The sequence below is a fragment of the Dama dama genome, chromosome 20, assembly GCF_033118175.1.
Source record: "Dama dama isolate Ldn47 chromosome 20, ASM3311817v1, whole genome shotgun sequence".
Classification (NCBI taxonomy): domain Eukaryota; kingdom Metazoa; phylum Chordata; class Mammalia; order Artiodactyla; family Cervidae; genus Dama; species Dama dama.
In genome coordinates this window covers 56265978-56283599 of record NC_083700.1, presented here as the reverse complement: position 1 = coordinate 56283599, position 17622 = coordinate 56265978, and the positions used below count along the sequence as shown (strand labels likewise).

The window sequence follows — 17622 nt, the reverse complement described above, 5'->3', positions numbered from 1 at the left end:
AACCACATACTATTGCTCTTCTGTAAAAGAACAACTGTTGTGGACTCAAATGTTAATTCCTACTTTACCTGTCCCCAATATTAGCTTACCATTAGAACCCCTACATAAAATCCTAGAAGCAGCAAAGAATTACAAATTTATAAAATGAATTTATAAATAAGCATCACTGTACTTTATTAGAACATTTTATTGTTACTATTACTGCAGCTAACAAATTAATGGATGTAGGTATTAATGTCCAAAAGCATACTTCTCATTCTTGGTGGGACATTTTCTTTTCTCAGTCTCCCACTGAGCCAAACTGTTTTCTGCATTGTTTAACCCACTGTTGATAATCTTGATTGTATTGTTCTTATCAACCATATGGAAATGTTATCTATCTTAATGCATTAGAAAAACTGCTAGAGAGATCTTTCCTTATTCTTATGCTCTTCGGTCTAAACAATGCTGGGGAAAGTAATAGAAGTAGTCTTGTTCAGACTTCAGAGGCAATGGCCTTTGAACAGAGACCCCGAAAGGAGTTACACAACAAGCTGCTAATTAGCAGAAATGGTGAAAGCAGTTCTTGGGAACAAACAGATAAGGAAGGGAATAAGTCATAAGGAATGGAATGAGTCACGAAGTTTCCTGAGCCTTGAGAATCTGGCCAGCTCCCAGGGATCAGTGAACTTTCTGAGACTTATGACTAGAGATGTCAGCATTTAGCTTATTAGTCAGAATTGTATATTTACATGATGATTATCAGCCTGTGATTTGACAATAAAAGCAGGACTCCTTTGGACGGCACCTTGAAGTCTCACATGTGGGTGTACACACTGCCTGGACCTCTCAATTGAGGACTCCAGAGTGCTATTCCAGGGTCTTCCAGCATTGCCTGAATCTGGATGTAGGTATGTCCCCAGTTTGGTGATATATATATTTGTTTTTTGCTATACTACTTGTGGATCTTCCAACTGGCACTCCAAACTGGATAACTAGATGTAGAAGCTTTTCTAATTTGGTGATGTATGTGTGTATACACACACAGACACACACACACATATTTCTTGTGGCGATGTATATGTGTGTGTTAGTCGCTTGGTCATGTCTGACTCTGCAATCCCATGGACTGGAGCCTGCCAGGCTCCATGAAATTCTCTAGGCAAGAATACTGGAGTGAGTTGCCATTCCCTTCTCCAGACCAGGAATTGAACCCAGGTCTCGTGCATTGCAGGCATTTTCTTTACCATCTGAGCCACCAGGGAAGCCCCCTGGTGATGTACATATGTATCTATAATTATCTCTATATTACTTGTCCTCATACTGTAACTTATTACTAACATAATAACCTTCCTTATTTCTTGCTTATTTAAGAGTAGAATGGTTATTTTACTGGTCAGTCCTCTGAACCTGAAACTGAAAGTGTTTCAGCAGATCATAAATCTTTTGGCAGAACAGAGATACAAACGGCTATGTATAAAATAAATAAGCTACAAGGATATATTGTACAACAAAGGGAATATATATGCATATATAACTATTTCTATGTTACTTGTCCTCATACTGTTACTACTAACATAATAACCTACCTTATTTCTTGCTTAAAGTGTAGAGTGGTTATTTGACTGGTCAGTCCTCCGGGCCTGAAAATGAAAATGTTTCAGCAGACCATAAATCTTTCAGCAGAACAGAGGTACAAACTACTATGTATAAAATAAATAAGTTACAAGGATATATTGTACAACAAAGGGAATGTAGAAAATATTTTATAACCATAAAAGTAATATAATCTTTAAAAATTATGAATCACTATGCTGTATACCTGAAGCTTACATAATATTGTACATCAACTATAACTCACATGACTGCTAAATGACCAAAGCAAGAGTCAGGTTTAGATTCATCTGACTCTGAAGCCAGCTCACAGTGTTATGTGTGCAGCTATTTCCAGATAAGGAATATTGACAGATTTGTGTTCAATCCAAAAAAGAAATCTAATTGAAGCATATTAAGTTTTTAAGTTATATGAAGACTTATAAAGTATTCAGTGCTATTTGAAAACTGAACTACACAAATAGTCATCACAGAAAGTAACTAAAAAAACCCATTTCCCCCTTGACCCACAGCTATTCCCAACCACTGCGCTTATATGAATCCCATCTAAAGGAAAAATAGAAATCCTAATTCACTGCCATTCATACTCTAGTTCATTTATTCATTTTTGTTTTGTTTTTTAAATATGTCTTTTTCATGTTATTTTCATTTCAAAATGGTGCTTTTCATTTCAGTTCCTTATCCTTCCACAGAGCACTTTTCTGTAAACAGATCCCAGGACTGGAAAATGTCTAATACTATTTGATGGTGATGACAATAAAGATAATGAATGACCACTATGATAAGGATGATGACTACACAAACAATAATCCATAGATGTTCAGCATAGTTCCCATTAGGGGCTTAGCAATTAAGTTAATTGCTCCTTAACAATTAAAGAACTCTTTACAATAAGATAAGGGAGTTCATGGAGGTATTTTAATAATATATTTATGCAAACATTTGGGCCTAGAGTCATATCCCTGAGTTAACAGATACATAAATACTCTCCTTACATTTCCAATAGGTTTATTGTAACATGTGCAAAAATGGTGCTCAGTCTGAACGTTATTCTGTTCCTAACTTTGCATCTTTTGCCTGGAATGAAAAGTTCAATGGTAAATTTGATTAACAATGGGTATGATGGCATTGTCATTGCAATTAACCCCAGTGTGCCAGAAGATGAAAAACTCATTGAAAACATAAAGGTAAGATAAAAATGTATTCATTTATTTTTATTTCATTAAGTATTTTCAACTCCTGTTGCTTAGTCATAAACATTCACACAGAGTTATAACTTTCCAAAACTGCTTTGACAATACTCATCATTTATATGGCATGTATCTAAACTGTCAAGATTAATATCTGCTTAGTGTAAATATTATGTATCATATATTAGTAGCATTAGTCAGTCCCTAATGAATTATAAAAGTCAAAGTACTAATGTTTTTTCAACACATTAAGCTAAAATAAAGACCTTCAAGCTACTGCAGAATGATTTTCAAGTTTTATGTTTATGAAGTTGACTTTTATAAGGTTTAAATAACTAACCTACATTTAAACCCTCTCTAGAGCTCATTATCTTATACATTTTTTCAATTTTTTTCATTCTTCATATTTGTTCAACTCTGAAAATTTTGAAATTCTTAGATTACTAATTACTTTTGTATAAATTGAGAGAAGTTAAGTGATTTGTATAGTCATATAATAAGTAGCAAAACCAGAACTTGAAGCCAATAACCTATGTATTTTTAGAAAATTACTGCTTGGTAAAACTTTGCATTTTATGAGCATATTCCATATGAGAAGATAACTCAAAATGAATCTAGCAAAATAGTTTTTTCAATTAACAGCAATCTAAAATCTACCAAACTTCAAACTTCCAGCCCAATTTTAAGCATCTCTGTTCAGTTCAATAAGCAACTTGCTAACAGACTCCGAGTCTAAATCACCTTTATATCTCACCTAACACCCTCACTCTCAGCTCCAACCCATCATGCTGATGCAGATATGGATAGGTAAACACTAAAGAATTAATTTCTTAGTATATAAAAATGAGAGTCTACAGACTAGAGAGATACAGTAAAATATAATCTATTTTTCAGTTAGTCTTTGACAAAATATTTGGGGAAGGGTGCTTACTGTTTGTATGTATACTCTCAAGTTCATTGTGAAATTGTTACTACAAGGTAATTACAAATAAATTGTTACTACAATTTAATTTTGTCAGGAAATGGTAACTGAAGCTTCTACTTACCTGTTTCATGCCACCAAACGAAGAGTTTATTTCAGGAATGTGAGAATTTTAATTCCAATGACCTGGAAATCAAAATCTGAGTACTTCATACCAAAACAAGAATCATATGATCAGGTAGGGAATTTTATTTAGTTCCTAAACTATTTCTTTCTCCCTGTGATTTTAAAAAATTAATACTCACAATTTTTGAGTAATTACTAATGACTACTATTTAAATTAGCAATTTTGCTAGTCTTATTTTAGATGAAAAATTCCTTGTTTCTACTGCTCTTGGAGTCTGTTTTGGTTTGTTTGTTCTGCTTTTTAGGCAGATGTCATAGTTGCTAACCCTTATCTAATATATGGAGATGATCCCTATACACTTCAATATGGAAGGTGTGGAGAAAAAGGAAAATATATACATTTTACTCCAAACTTCATGTTGACTAATAATTTCCGCATCTATGGGTCCCGAGGTAGGGTTGTCTAATTTTTTTTTATATATAATAGTATATTTTTGTTATATAATTTTTTTTCATTTGTTTTTATTAGTTGGAGGCTAATCACTTTACAACATTGTAGTGGGTTTTGTCATACATTGACATGAATCAGCTATGGAGTTACATGTATTCCCCATCCCGATCCCCCCTCCCTAGGGTTGTCTATTTTATACTTCTATTTTTATTTCCACTGGAAACAAATGTAACATTGTGATTAATGGTATTTTTTAAATTTTTAAAGGAAAAAATACCTTTGTTTGGAAATTTATTGGTTATGTTCAACTAATTATATTTCTTTTTTTATGTGTGTTTAATAATAAATTTAATTTTAAAAAGCCATTTATTGATACCAACCCATTTAAACTTCTTTGGGCTAATGAAATGTGTCAATTTCTAGATTTCCTTGACTGAATTAGACTGATGATGTGAGGAAAGGAGACTTAAAATATAAGGAGATTGGATTTAAATACAGGATTCCCCACTATCCAAAAGAAGTGTTCCTATGCAACCTTTCATAAGTCAAAATGGTACACAGCAAGAAGCAATTACCTGAGGACACATCTTGCTAACAGATGTACAAAATATGTCAAGATATAGCACAGATGCTCACAGACAGAGTTCAGATCTACAGGGTTTGATACTGAGATGCTAAGCACAGAGAAGAAGCTTGATGATACTGCTCTTGCTGCTCTGTTTGTGTGCTGTTGTAAAACTGCTGGCTGCAAAACAAATGCTGAATACTATTTTAGCTTTTGGCCTTTTTTCATAAAAGCAAAAATCCTCTTTGAATTTCTTTCCATTAGGGAAAACCGGTACTAAGATGGGTTCTTCATAAAAGTGAAGTGGTTTAAATGAACTTTCAAAAAGCAGGGATACCTATAATGTAAATGCAAATTTATAAGTGGCAATATTCTCTCATAGGCAGAGTATTTGTCCATGAGTGGGCCCATCTCCGCTGGGGAATATTTGATGAGTATAATATGGACCGGCCATTCTATATTGCCAGAAAGAACACTATTGAAGCAACAAGGTATCATCCTATTGAACAAATCTGTTTTCAAATATTTTCATTTATGACTTTTTAATTTTCTATACTAGGCCAACAAAGGTTATCTCAGTGACTGAGTGTTTGCCCAATTAATTGTAAAATCCAATCTGCTGCACTATAAATATGTCGAACAACTTCTGTGTATTACACTTTGGAATAAAGATCAACCAAAATTTGGGAATAATTTCATTATTCATGGGGTTGTATTAAATAGCTGAGGAAAGAAGAGAAGTGAAAAGCAAGGGAGAAAGGGAAAGATATACCCAACTGAATGCAGAGTTCCAGGAAATAGCAAGGAGAGCTAAGAAGGCCTCCTTCAATGAACAATGCAAAGAAGTAGAGGAAAACAATAGAGTGGGAAAGACTAGAGATCTCTGCAAGAAAGCTAGAGATATCAAGGGACTATTTCATGCAAGGATGGGCATGATAAACAACAGAAATGGTAATTGACCTAACAGAGGCAGCTGAGATTAAGAAGTGGCAAGAATACAGAGAACAACTATACAAAAAAAAATATCTTAATGACTGGGATAACCACAATGGTGTGGCCACTCACCATGAAACAGACATTCTGGAGTGGGAAGTCAAGTGGGCCTTAGAAAGTATCACTATGAACAAAGCCACAGGAGGTGATGGAATTCCAGCTGAGTTATTTCAAATCCTTAAGGATGATGCAGTCAAAGTGTTGCACTCAATATGTCAGCAAATTTGGAAAACTCAGCAGTGGCCACAGGACTGGGAAAAGTCAGTTTTTATTCCAGTTCCAAAGAAGGGCAGTGCCAAAGAATGTTCAAACTACTATACAATTGCACTCATTTCACATACTAGTAAGGTTATGCTCAAAATCCTTCAAGTTAGGCTTCGGCAGGATGTGAACCAAGAACTTCCAGATGTACAAGCTGAATTTAGAAAAGGCAGAGGAAACAGAGATCAAATTGCCAACATTCGGTGGATCTTAGAGAAAGTATGGGAATTCCAGAAAAACATCACCTTCTGTTTCATTGACTATGCTAAAGGCTTTGACTGTGTGGATCACAACAAACTGTGTCATATTCTTAAAGAGATGAGATCACCAGAGCACCTTACCTGGTTCCTGAGCAACCTACATGTTGATTAAGAAGCAACAGTTAGAATCTCACATGGAACAACTGACTGGTTCAAAGGTGGGAAAGGAGTATGTCAAGGCTGTATATTGTCACCTTGCTGATTTAACTTCTATGCAGAGTACATCATGCAAAATGTCAGGCTGGATGTATCACAAGCTGAAAGCAAGATTTTCAGAAGAAATATCAGCAACCTCAGATACACAGATGATACAACTCTAATGGCAGGAAACAAAGAGGAACTAAAGAATCTCTTGATAAGAGTGAAAGAGGAAAGTGAAAAAGCTAGCTTAAAACTCAATATTCAAAAAAATAAGATCATGGTATGTGGTTTCATCACTTCATAGCAAATAGATGGGGAAAAAGTGAAAACAGAGGCAATATTTACTTTCTCGGGCTCCAAAATCATTGTGGACAGTGACTGCGGCCATGAAATTAAAAGATGTTTGTTCCTTGGAAGAAAATCTACGATAAACCTAGGTAGCATATTAAAAAGCAGAGACATCACTTTGCCAACAAAGGTTTGTATAGTCAAAGCTATTGTTTTTCCAATAGTCATGAATGGATGTGAAAGTTGGACCATAATAAAGATGCCGAAGAATTGATGCTTTCGAATTGTGCTGCTGGAGAAAACTTTTAAGAGTCCTTTGGACAGCAAGAAGATCAAACCAGTCAATCCTAAAGGAAATCAGTCCTGAATATTCATGGGAAGAACTGATGCTGAAGCTCCAATACTTTGGCCATCTGATGTGAAGAGTCAACTCACTGAAAAAGACCCAGATGCTGGGAAAGATTGAGGGCAGGAGGAGAAGGGGGTGACAGAGGATGAGATAGTTGGGTGGCATCACCAACTCAATGGACATGAACTTGAGCAATCTCTGGGATATGGTGAAGGACAAGTAAGTCTAGCGTGCTGCAGTCCATGGGGTCACAAAGAGTTGAACCTGACTTAGCAACTGAACAACAACAAATTATCAGAAGAAAAAGAAAGAAAAAAGTTGTAACCTAAACCTTAAGATCTGAGAATTAGAGTTCAACTTCCTACCCAATCTTTCATTCCATTTGATTCATAGCTTTTCAATGTGAATCTGTCTCATTGAAATTAACTAAACTGTTACAACTTCCTGTTAAATATATTTCATTTTTTATTTAATCTTGAGCCTAAAGAAAAGAAGTACTTTTCGTAAGAATAAGTGAGAAGACTTATTTTTTAAGGAAAAAATTGGGCAGATTCAGATAGGTCCTATTTTGAATAGATAAGATATTTAAATTAAAACTATCAGGCACATGGAGTAGTGAATGAGTATGAAAGAACAATTGAAATCAATGTAATAGGAAATAAGTCTTTAGGTAAAAATTAGAAAAAAGAGTTGTGGTAGAAAAATGCCTTTGTGTTGTTTGCTTTATGTGTACCAAGCCACCTAGAATCTTTCACAGACTAGGCTTTCAACCCAGGACACTTAATAATCTCACCTCATCTATGCAACTCCTCCCAGCACCACCTCCCATGACAATGCTTGTTCATCCTTTAAGGCTCAGTTTAAATGCTTCTTCCATAAGTGTCTTTCCTCTCCATCCACTTGGGATTATATATCCTTGAGACTGTTCCCAAAGCAATGTGCATGGGCTTCTCTCACATACAAATATACATAATATTTGTATTTATATACTTGTATATGTAAACACTTACATAGCAATATACATGTGTGTCTAAAAGTATAATTGTAGCATACATAAAAATTTTAAGAGAGTAAGAATAATGTTGAATCTTCCTTACCCATTAGGGAACAACTCCTCTGTGTCTCTTAACTCCATTTCCACATGCCTGTAAGGAATTACCATCTTTAGCTCAAGGTCACAAGCAACAACTATTAATAAATACAAACTAACATCATTGTTCTTGTTGAAACTGATGGTAAATGGGTAGGATGCTGTGCCTACTTTTGTCAAAATGTAATGTTGGTACATGGTCTATAGGGAATGATGAGGGAATGATTTTAGGATATTAATATTTATTCATAGTTTCTCTGGCCTTCATGTATAAATGTAATCTAATTCTTTCACCATAGATGTTCGACTCATATTACTGGTACTAATGTGATTTTCAAGAAATGCCAGGGAGGCAGCTGTGTAACAAGGCCGTGCAGACGTGACTCACAGACAGGGCTGTATGAAGCAAAATGTACATTCATCCCAGAAAAATCCCAGACTGCAAAGGAGTCCATCATGTTTATGCAAAGTCTCCATTCTGTAAGTACCTTCTTTTTCTGGTCTCACAAAGGAAGCCTTTGGGAAAAATTAATTAGGGAAGCTGAATTTTCTATATCAATAGAAATAAGGAAAGTTACTAAGACAGTTAATTAACAGCTATTTTATTCAGTCCTGTGTATCCAGCCTTGTCAGTGTGTATCTGGAAATTATTCCACCCTTTCTCACTATTCTGTTTTGTTTTGTTTTGTTTTTCCTTCAGAGTTAGAACGGTATTCTTCTCATTCAGTTCAGTTCAGTTCAGTTCAGTCGCTCAGTCGTGTCCGACTCTTTGCGACCTCATGGACTGCAGAACACCAGGCCTCCCTGTCCATCACCAACTCCCAGAGTTTACTCAAACCCATGTCCATCGAGTTGGTGATGCCATCCAACCATCTCAACCTCTGTCGTCCCCTTCTCCTCCTGCCCCCAATCCCTCCCAGCATCAGGGCTTTTTCCAATGAGTCAACTCTTCTCATGAGGTGGCCAAAGTACTGGAGTTTCAGCTTCAGCATCAGTCCTTCCAATGAACACCCAGGACTGATCTCCTTTAGGATGGACTGGTTGGATCTCCTTGCAGTCCAAGGGACTCTCAAGAGTTGTCTCCAACACCATAGTTCAAAAGCATCAATTTTTCAGTGCTCAGTTTTCTTTATAGTCTAACTCTTTTAAATCCTTCTCATTACCATCACAGAATTTCTTATAACATTGCTTTCCTCAATTGACTTCCATAGATTTGTGTCTAGAACTGAAACTTTACTTTTAATTTTTTCTTCTAAGTGTTATTCATACTACTTTTCCAAAGTAATTCATTCAGTAGCTTTGGAAAGTACTGACAGTCTCTGCTTTCCATTAGTGCCACACTAAAGTACACTAAGTTTTGCAAAGTGATATTGTGAAAACATAAATGGCTCTGTCTCTACAGAACAACAAAAGCAGAATGGTTCACAATCACCAATCGGACAAATTAAAAAATAACAACACAATAATTCAAGTTCCAAAGCTAATGTTTGACTTGAAATATCTGGTTAAATGTATGAAGCTCAGAAGAGAAGAACAGGTGCCTTGGAGTTAGACAGAGCTGATATAAAAATCCAGTCTGTCATTTTAAAGCTGTATCACTAAAAGCAAACTGCTAAATCCAAGATTTAATTTTCTAGCTTTTTAAATGGAAATTATAATATTCACTTTACAGTGTTACTGTGACTAGTTTTATAAGAACTAATATAAATAAAGTATGATCACAGTACTTAGCATAAGGTGAGTACAAAATAAACTTAAAATTTTTCATTTTCTAAATTTATAAAATACTTGGATAATAGGGAATTGTCTCTTTCTCTGGGTAAATTCAACTTAATTAATGTAAGCATACTATAGTTACTTAATGAAAGTTTCCAAACACATAAAAATGACTTTTAAATATGAAACCTATGAAGTTACCAGAAAAAACAAATCAAAATAAAGCATACTACCTCTAGGTTTAAAAGGAGCAAGTTTTCATAAATAAAATTACTAGTAACATAGACTTCTAAGGGTAGGGGTTTGTAAAGGCCTATTATTTCCAATAAGATTTAAAATTGTGAAATCTAGGGCATTAATACTGAAAGACTTGAGTAAAATCTATGGTGAAACAGATCACCAGCCCAGGTGGGATGCACGAGACAAGTGCTCGGGCCTGGTGCACTGGGAAGACCCAGAGGAATCGGGTGGAGAGGGAGGTGGGAGGGGGGATCGGGATTGGGAATACATGTAAATCCATGGCTGATTCATATCAATGTATGACAAAACCCACTGGGAAAAAAAAAATAATAATAATAAAAATTAAAAAAGAAAAAAAAAAAAAGACTTGAGTAAAAATGTAGACTTTATATTTTTTTTCTAAAACTCCTAAAGAAATCCAATGAAATATTTAAGTATAAATTGTTTTCCAGCCTAACAAAGCTCCCTCCTGGGAGTATTTGAAGTGTGATTCTAGATCTTTCATTGTAATCTATTGCCTCTGGATCCACAAAGGTAGCCAAAGAATTGAGCGTCCAAATAGATATCAGATCACATAACACAAGAGGATAATTCTAAAATATACTGTCTGCACCAAACTATAAATTCCAAAGCATTTGCCTATGAGGAGATAACTCATGCTGCCTGCCTGGAAAATAGATAACAATAAAGAAAGAAAACCATGTAACTGAAATATGTAGCACAACTAACTATATAAGATATGGCTCAGAGATAAATACTGTACTTTAACTATATATCTTGTGTGTAATAATATTCCCTTCTAATTATTGTAATATAAACTAAATATACTGCATAGCATCTATACCCAGGGCATAAGCTCAGACCCAGGAGAAATATGCTCTGAAATAATGAATATTCAAGTCCATTATATTCTTCCTTGAAATTTCATTACTCCCACAACTTAAGCAGTTGTGTCAACCATCATCATCCCCCAGTGTTATGATCTACCTATACCTAAAAGAATCACCAAATGACTTTCCAGTGCATACTGACAGTTTTACTTTGCTTTTTCTCCACTCAAGTATACAAAATGGATGTGAGAATGTTAGATTATGAAGTAATTTTTACTTGTCAGGAAATAAAATCTGTGGAGGACATATAAGACAGTCAACTATATATTTGGAAAGGAAGGTAATGCTTCATCAGTTACCTATTATTGTCTTTCAATTGATTTTTTTCCAGGTGACTGAATTTTGTACAGAAGAAACACACAATACAGAAGCTCCAAACCTACAAAACAAAATGTGCAATGGCAAAAGTACATGGGATGTAATCATGAACTCTGTTGACTTTCAGAATACATCTCCCATGACAGAAATGAATCCACCAACTCATCCTACATTTTCATTGCTCATGTCCAAACAGCGGGTAGTCTGTTTGGTACTTGATAAATCTGGAAGTATGGCCTCAGTAAGACATTTATTTGTTAGCTCTCCTAATTAAGATATTTAAGCTAATAGAAATACAATTTAATCTTAGATTCAGTTGTACTAAGCTAACGAAAAATATTTTTATTATTCTAACAAATTTTAGTACTATGATTTTATGTGGACAAGCACTAGATGATAATATACTAAAATAAAATAAATGTTAAAGTTATTGTATCATGGATGATGTCCATTCTTTAACTTTTAGTTCTAACAAACAGGAAATAACACAACTGAACAAAGAGAAAAGACAAAAATCACCCATAATTCCACCACTGAGCATGTCATTCCTATTTTTTTTTTCTGTTCATGTATTTGTCTTTCCTCCTCAAAAATGTGATATCTTACACAATTTTTTATAATGATTTTTCTACTTACTGTACCTTAAATATTCCCCAAGGAACAAAATGATTCCATGACACAATTTTTAATGACTGTATCATATGCACATAATATAATTTACTCAACTTCCCATTACTGGATATTTTTGTGATTTTCAACTTCTTATCAAAAATTATATTGCAAAAAACATTTTTGTATGCATCTTAAAATTATTTCCTTATTGTTAAAAAAGAAGGTATAAATTTTTAAAGACTTTTCCAAGTAAGGCATGATGAATTTTGTTTTTCATTAATATTCTTTTTAATATAATGAAGCCAAACTCTAAAGTACAGTAATCAATTGTTATCATGATCTCTGACCCATAAACTTTGTTTTTCACCAAAGATTGGAGGAAACCCAGGAATTGTTCAGACATCTTTTTTCTTACAGGAAGACCGTCTCTTTCGAATGAATCAAGCAGCAGAACTATACTTGATTCAAGTTATTGAAAAGGGATCTTTGGTTGGGATGGTTACATTTGACAATGTTGCTGAAATCCAAAATCATCTAACAAGAATAACTGATGACAATGCTTACCAAAAGATCACTGCAAATCTGCCTCAAGAAGCTAGTGGTGGAACTTCAATTTGTAAGGGGCTCAAAGCAGGATTCCAGGTAAGATAAAAATGCTTTTCTAAATATCATTCACATTTATCGTTCCTTTTAATTTTGTCCAGCTCTCTTGGAACAAGTGTCATGAGCTTAGAGGTCTCTCATTTAAATGATTTTGGAAGAATTTCTATTGTCCATACTCCTGAAAAACTGAGTTGCACTGAGGAGTGATTAAAGGGAAGAAAAATTCTGTGAGCACATAATCATCATGATTTTACTGAAAAGCTCCTCTTTTCTTTAGCATTACATAGTCTGAATCACTATGAGGGAAAAATAATGCTGTTAAGGAGATTGTAGAAGAGAGAGATTACTAATGTTTTTATATTATGGATAAAGAAAATCTCAGTTCATCAAATTAAATTGACATTAAAAATCACAAAAATATAGGTAGTTCCTCAAACATAATACCAAACTCAAGATACGTGGGTAGAAGTTTATTGAAATAAAAATTGTGAAATCAAAAGTTGCAAGCAACTTTTGAGCACTATATTCAACTGCATCCAGTACTCATCTGAATTTCTTCCAACATAAGACAGCCCTGTTTTAGTTTATTTATATTCTTTCAGTCACAAAAACAGAAAACTCTGTCCTTCCCTTCATTGATTCTCTCATTGCCTCAGCTAAAAAGTGGGGACTGTTACTCTTATCTGGGCCACTAGTTAATGTCATCTCCTGGCTTTCCTCATGATGTATATTTGCTGTAAAGAATATCGGTTTAAGAAAACACGCAAGTTCCAGACCCAGACAAACCTGAGATTGTGGTTCTATTATTCACCAGTAAAAGGACCTTGGATGAGTTATTCAACTCAGAAAATCTGTTTCTTCAATTAATGGAATAGTTGTTGTTCAGTTGCTAAGTCGTGTCCAACTCTTTGCAATCCCATGGACTACAGAACACCAGGCTCCTCTGTCCTATCTCCAAGAGTTTGCTCAAACTCATGTCCATTGAGTCATGATGTTATCTAATCATCTCATCCTCTGCCACCCTTTTCTCCTCCTGCCCTCAATTTTTCCTAGCATCAGGGTCTTCTCCAATGAGTTGGCTCTTTGCATCAGTCCTTCCAATGAATATCCAGGGTTGATTTCCTTTAGGATTGACTGGTTTGATCTCCCTGCTGTGCAAGAGACTCTCAAGAGTCTTCTCCAGCACCACAATTCGAAAGCATCAGTTCTTTGGCATTCAGCCTTCTTCATGGTCTAAGTCTCACATTCGTACGTGACTACTGGAAAAACCATAGCTCTGTCAGCAAAGTGATGTTTCTGCTTTTTAATACATTGTCTAGGCTTGTCATAGCTTTCCTTCCAAGGAGCAACCATCTTTTAATTTCATGACTGCAGTCAACGTCTGCAGTGATTTTGGAGCCCAAGAAAGAAAATTTGTCACTGTTTCCACTTTTTCCCCTTCTATTTTTCATGAAGTGATGACACCTGAGGTCATGATCCTCAGACAACCACTCTGCCTTCTTGCATTTCTTTTTCTTTGGGGGAGAAAGAAATAATAGTACTTATATCATTTAATTTGTGAGAACTATGTCAGACAAATAGTTGCTCCCCTAATGTTCATAGCAGCATCATTTAAAATAGCCAAGATATAGAAGCAAATCAAGTGTTCATCAAGAGATGAATGAATAAAGAAGATGTAGTGCACGTAGGGCTTCCCTGGTGGCTCAGACAGTAAAGAATCCACCTGCAAAGCAGGAGACCTGGGTTGGGAAGATCCCCTGGAGGAGGGCGTTGCAACCCACTCCAGTACTCTTGCCTGGAGAATCCCCATGGACAGAGGAGCCTGGCGGGCTACAGTCCATGCGGTTGCAAAGAGCTGGACACGACTGCGTGACTAACCACAGCACAGCACAGTGTGTAGGTATGTATATATACATATAAACAATGGAATATTACTCAGCAAAAAAAAGGAGATTCTGTCGTTTTCAACAGTGTGGATAGACCTACAGGGTATTACTCTTAGTAAATAAGTCAGACAGAGAAAGACAAAAACTGTGTTATAGGCTGAATCTAAAAAATAACACAAACAACTGTATATAACAAAACAGACTCACAGATATAGAGAACAATCTAGTGGTAATCAGCGGGGAGAAGAGAGAGGAGGCTGCAATATAAGAATACTGTATTAAGAAATATAAACTACTACGTATAAAATAAACAAGCAACAAGGATCCATTGTACAGCACAGGGAAACATAGTCATTATTTTGTAATAACTTTAGAATATAATTGACAAAATAGAAAATTTGTATGTTGTACACCTGAACCTAATATAACATTGTAAATCAACTATATTTCAATAAAAATATTAAACAAGTACTCAAGAAAGGATTGCTATTAAAAAATCATAATTATTACATATGTTTATTCAATTCTAAAATATGAAAGTGCTATATTTTGGGATTGTGTTATACTGTTAGCACACATTGATTCATATATGTTTTTCTTAATATGCTTTGATATATTTCTTACAACATTTTGACAAGACTCTATTGCTGAAGAGATTATATCATATCATCAATACATTCAAACAAGTAAAAACCTCTTAATTACTTATATAATGAAACCATGTTTTTACTTACAGAATCATAACAAAATGTCTGAATTTATTAAGCACATATTACATTAGTGCCTACGTTAAATGCTTTACATTCATAATTTTACTTTATTGTTACCATTAATATTTAGTCAGGCACTATTACCATGCCCATTTTGCACACAAAAACTGATTTTCAGAGTAATTAAATATCTTTCTCAAGATCATATAGTCAGTAATTGCCAAATCCATGATTCAAAACCTGATCTTTCTTACTCCGAAGTTCAAAAATGTAATCATTACACTGAGTTATTTATTGGGCTTCCCTGATAGTTCAGTTGGTAAAGAATCCAAGCTATTTATAGAACCCTACTATAAATACAAATTATATTCTTATACATAAATGACAGACTAAACACTAGCTATTCCACTTGACAAATGGCAGAGCTAGAATTTATTTTCAATTTGTCTGAGTAAATTGTCTTAGTCACTACTCTTAGTAAAAAATCGGGAAAATACCCCTCCAAATTATAATACTTGATAAATTCATGAACTCTTCATGACACATCCATTTTTTTTCCAGGAAATTTTGAGATTCTTCAATTATCAACTAGCTTTTATGAATTAAAAAGCACAAGTCACATCATTTAACTTTGCACACTGGCCTTCAGTCAAAGCTTTACAAATGTCTAGTCTGCAAACTTCCAAAACTGCCTCCATCCCAAGTACCTCCTGAGATAATAATAACAGCTAACATTCACTGAGTATTTACTGTGAGTTAGACAGGGTTCTAAGTATTTTATTTTTTCTCTCTTGGGTAGTTTGTGTATATGTGAAAGCACTGTTAACATTCTGCCTTTGGAAACCTACATGACCATTGTACATTACACTCATTTTCAAACCAACTCAACCCGGAATGACAATACAAAGTTTCCCTTTGCCTACTCTGACGCATAGTGACTTCTCCAAGACCAAAGAAAAAGTTTATTCTTAGTTTATTTAGATATAATCTAATTAATAATCTGGGTTTTCACTATCAGGCAATTATCCACAGTAACCAAAGTACTTCTGGTTCTGAAATCATACTATTAACTGATGGGGAAGATAATGAAATAAATTTATGCTTTGAGGATGTAAAACAAAGTGGTGCGATCATCCACACCATTGCTCTGGGACCTTCTGCTGCCAAAGAACTGGAGACACTGTCAAATATGACAGGTAAACCTTTGAAATAGAATTTGAATACATACATTTTCAGTTTCTCTCATTCCAGGGGCTCTTTCCCCTGAAACTACAAACTGCTCAAAATTTTTCTGTCCTAAAAAATTCATCTTTGTCCTTTCCTTGTCCTCATCCTTCAAATTAATGTCTTTCCTCTCCCCACTCCCACTTCTCTCTATTTCTACCTATACTAGCTTCTTTTAATATTAGTCAACATTTTTTGTCTTTATTCATTTCTCATCACTTTTACCAGTACATCAGGATGAACCTTCTTTCTCCATGGTTACTAAGGACTTATTCCAGTGCAGTTACAAAATCCTTGCTCAGTATCTTACTTGCTTAATCTTATAGTAGAGATTCAGATAGCACTATTTCATTGAGGAAGAAATGTAAGACCTAGAGAGTACAAATTATTTGCCCAAGGCTATAGTCAGAGACCTGAATACCAAATCTTGCTCTCTGTAATCCATTCTTTTCCAGCTTCTGACACCTAAATTATCTCCCTCTTCATTAACTCCTGTATCATTTATTATCTGCATTTAATCAATTTTAATTTATTCTAAACTGTCATTCTCTAATTGTTTTGGTGTATCTTAGATATAACCAGAAAATAAGCAGCTAGTTTAAAAAATATCTTTAACTTTCATAACATTATTTAGAGATTACATCAGCTTTACTAATGTGGCAAGCACTTAAATCTAATGATTAAAAATATTTTTTTGGCCAGTTTTTCCTTTGTTCTAATATATTTTGAGCAAGGTTTACTTATTGTAGCATTACATCTAGGATACAGATATACTAAAAGTTCCTAAGGTCTGGGAAATTAATCTTTTGTAAGTTTAAAAAGAAATTTTAAAATGTATTTTATAGTATATTGATAAGAGCATAATAGCAAACGATTTTCCCACTTAAAATTAGTATCATATGGAATATTCAGTCAGTTCAGTCACTCAGTCGTGTCCGACTCTTTGCTACCCCATGGACTGCAGCACACCAGGCTTCTCTGTCCATCACCAACTCCTGGAGCTTACTCAAACTCATGTCCATTGAGTTAGTGATGTCATCCAACTATCTCATCCTCTGTCGTCCCCTTCTCCTCCCGCCTTCAATATGGAATATTCAATATGGAATATTATGCAGTCATACAAAAGAACAAAATATTATTTGCAGCAACATGGATGGACCCAGAGATTGTCAAACTGAGTGAAGTAAGTTAGAT

The 17622-nt window shown here is 34.7% G+C and overlaps 1 protein-coding gene across 3 annotated transcripts in view; it reads left to right on the top strand.

Moving 5' to 3' along the window:
- Positions 1 to 757: 757 nt before the first annotated feature.
- LOC133041100 (calcium-activated chloride channel regulator 1-like) overlaps positions 758 to 17622 on the top strand; it is a 28781-nt gene continuing 11916 nt past the window's right edge. Inside the window, exons 1-10 of one of the 3 annotated variants that reach the window (XM_061121476.1) lie at positions 758 to 890; positions 1587 to 1672; positions 2600 to 2780; positions 3803 to 3943; positions 4137 to 4284; positions 5230 to 5338; positions 8529 to 8709; positions 11407 to 11634; positions 12423 to 12647; positions 16223 to 16400. In XM_061121476.1, the coding sequence (XP_060977459.1) occupies positions 1629 to 1672; positions 2600 to 2780; positions 3803 to 3943; positions 4137 to 4284; positions 5230 to 5338; positions 8529 to 8709; positions 11407 to 11634; positions 12423 to 12647; positions 16223 to 16400 (1435 nt within the window). In that variant the 5' untranslated portion in view covers positions 758 to 890; positions 1587 to 1628. The remainder of the gene's footprint in view (positions 891 to 1586; positions 1673 to 2599; positions 2781 to 3802; positions 3944 to 4136; positions 4285 to 5229; positions 5339 to 8528; positions 8710 to 11406; positions 11635 to 12422; positions 12648 to 16222; positions 16401 to 17622) is intronic. The other 2 variants (XM_061121477.1, XM_061121478.1) reach the window with 2 other exon arrangements.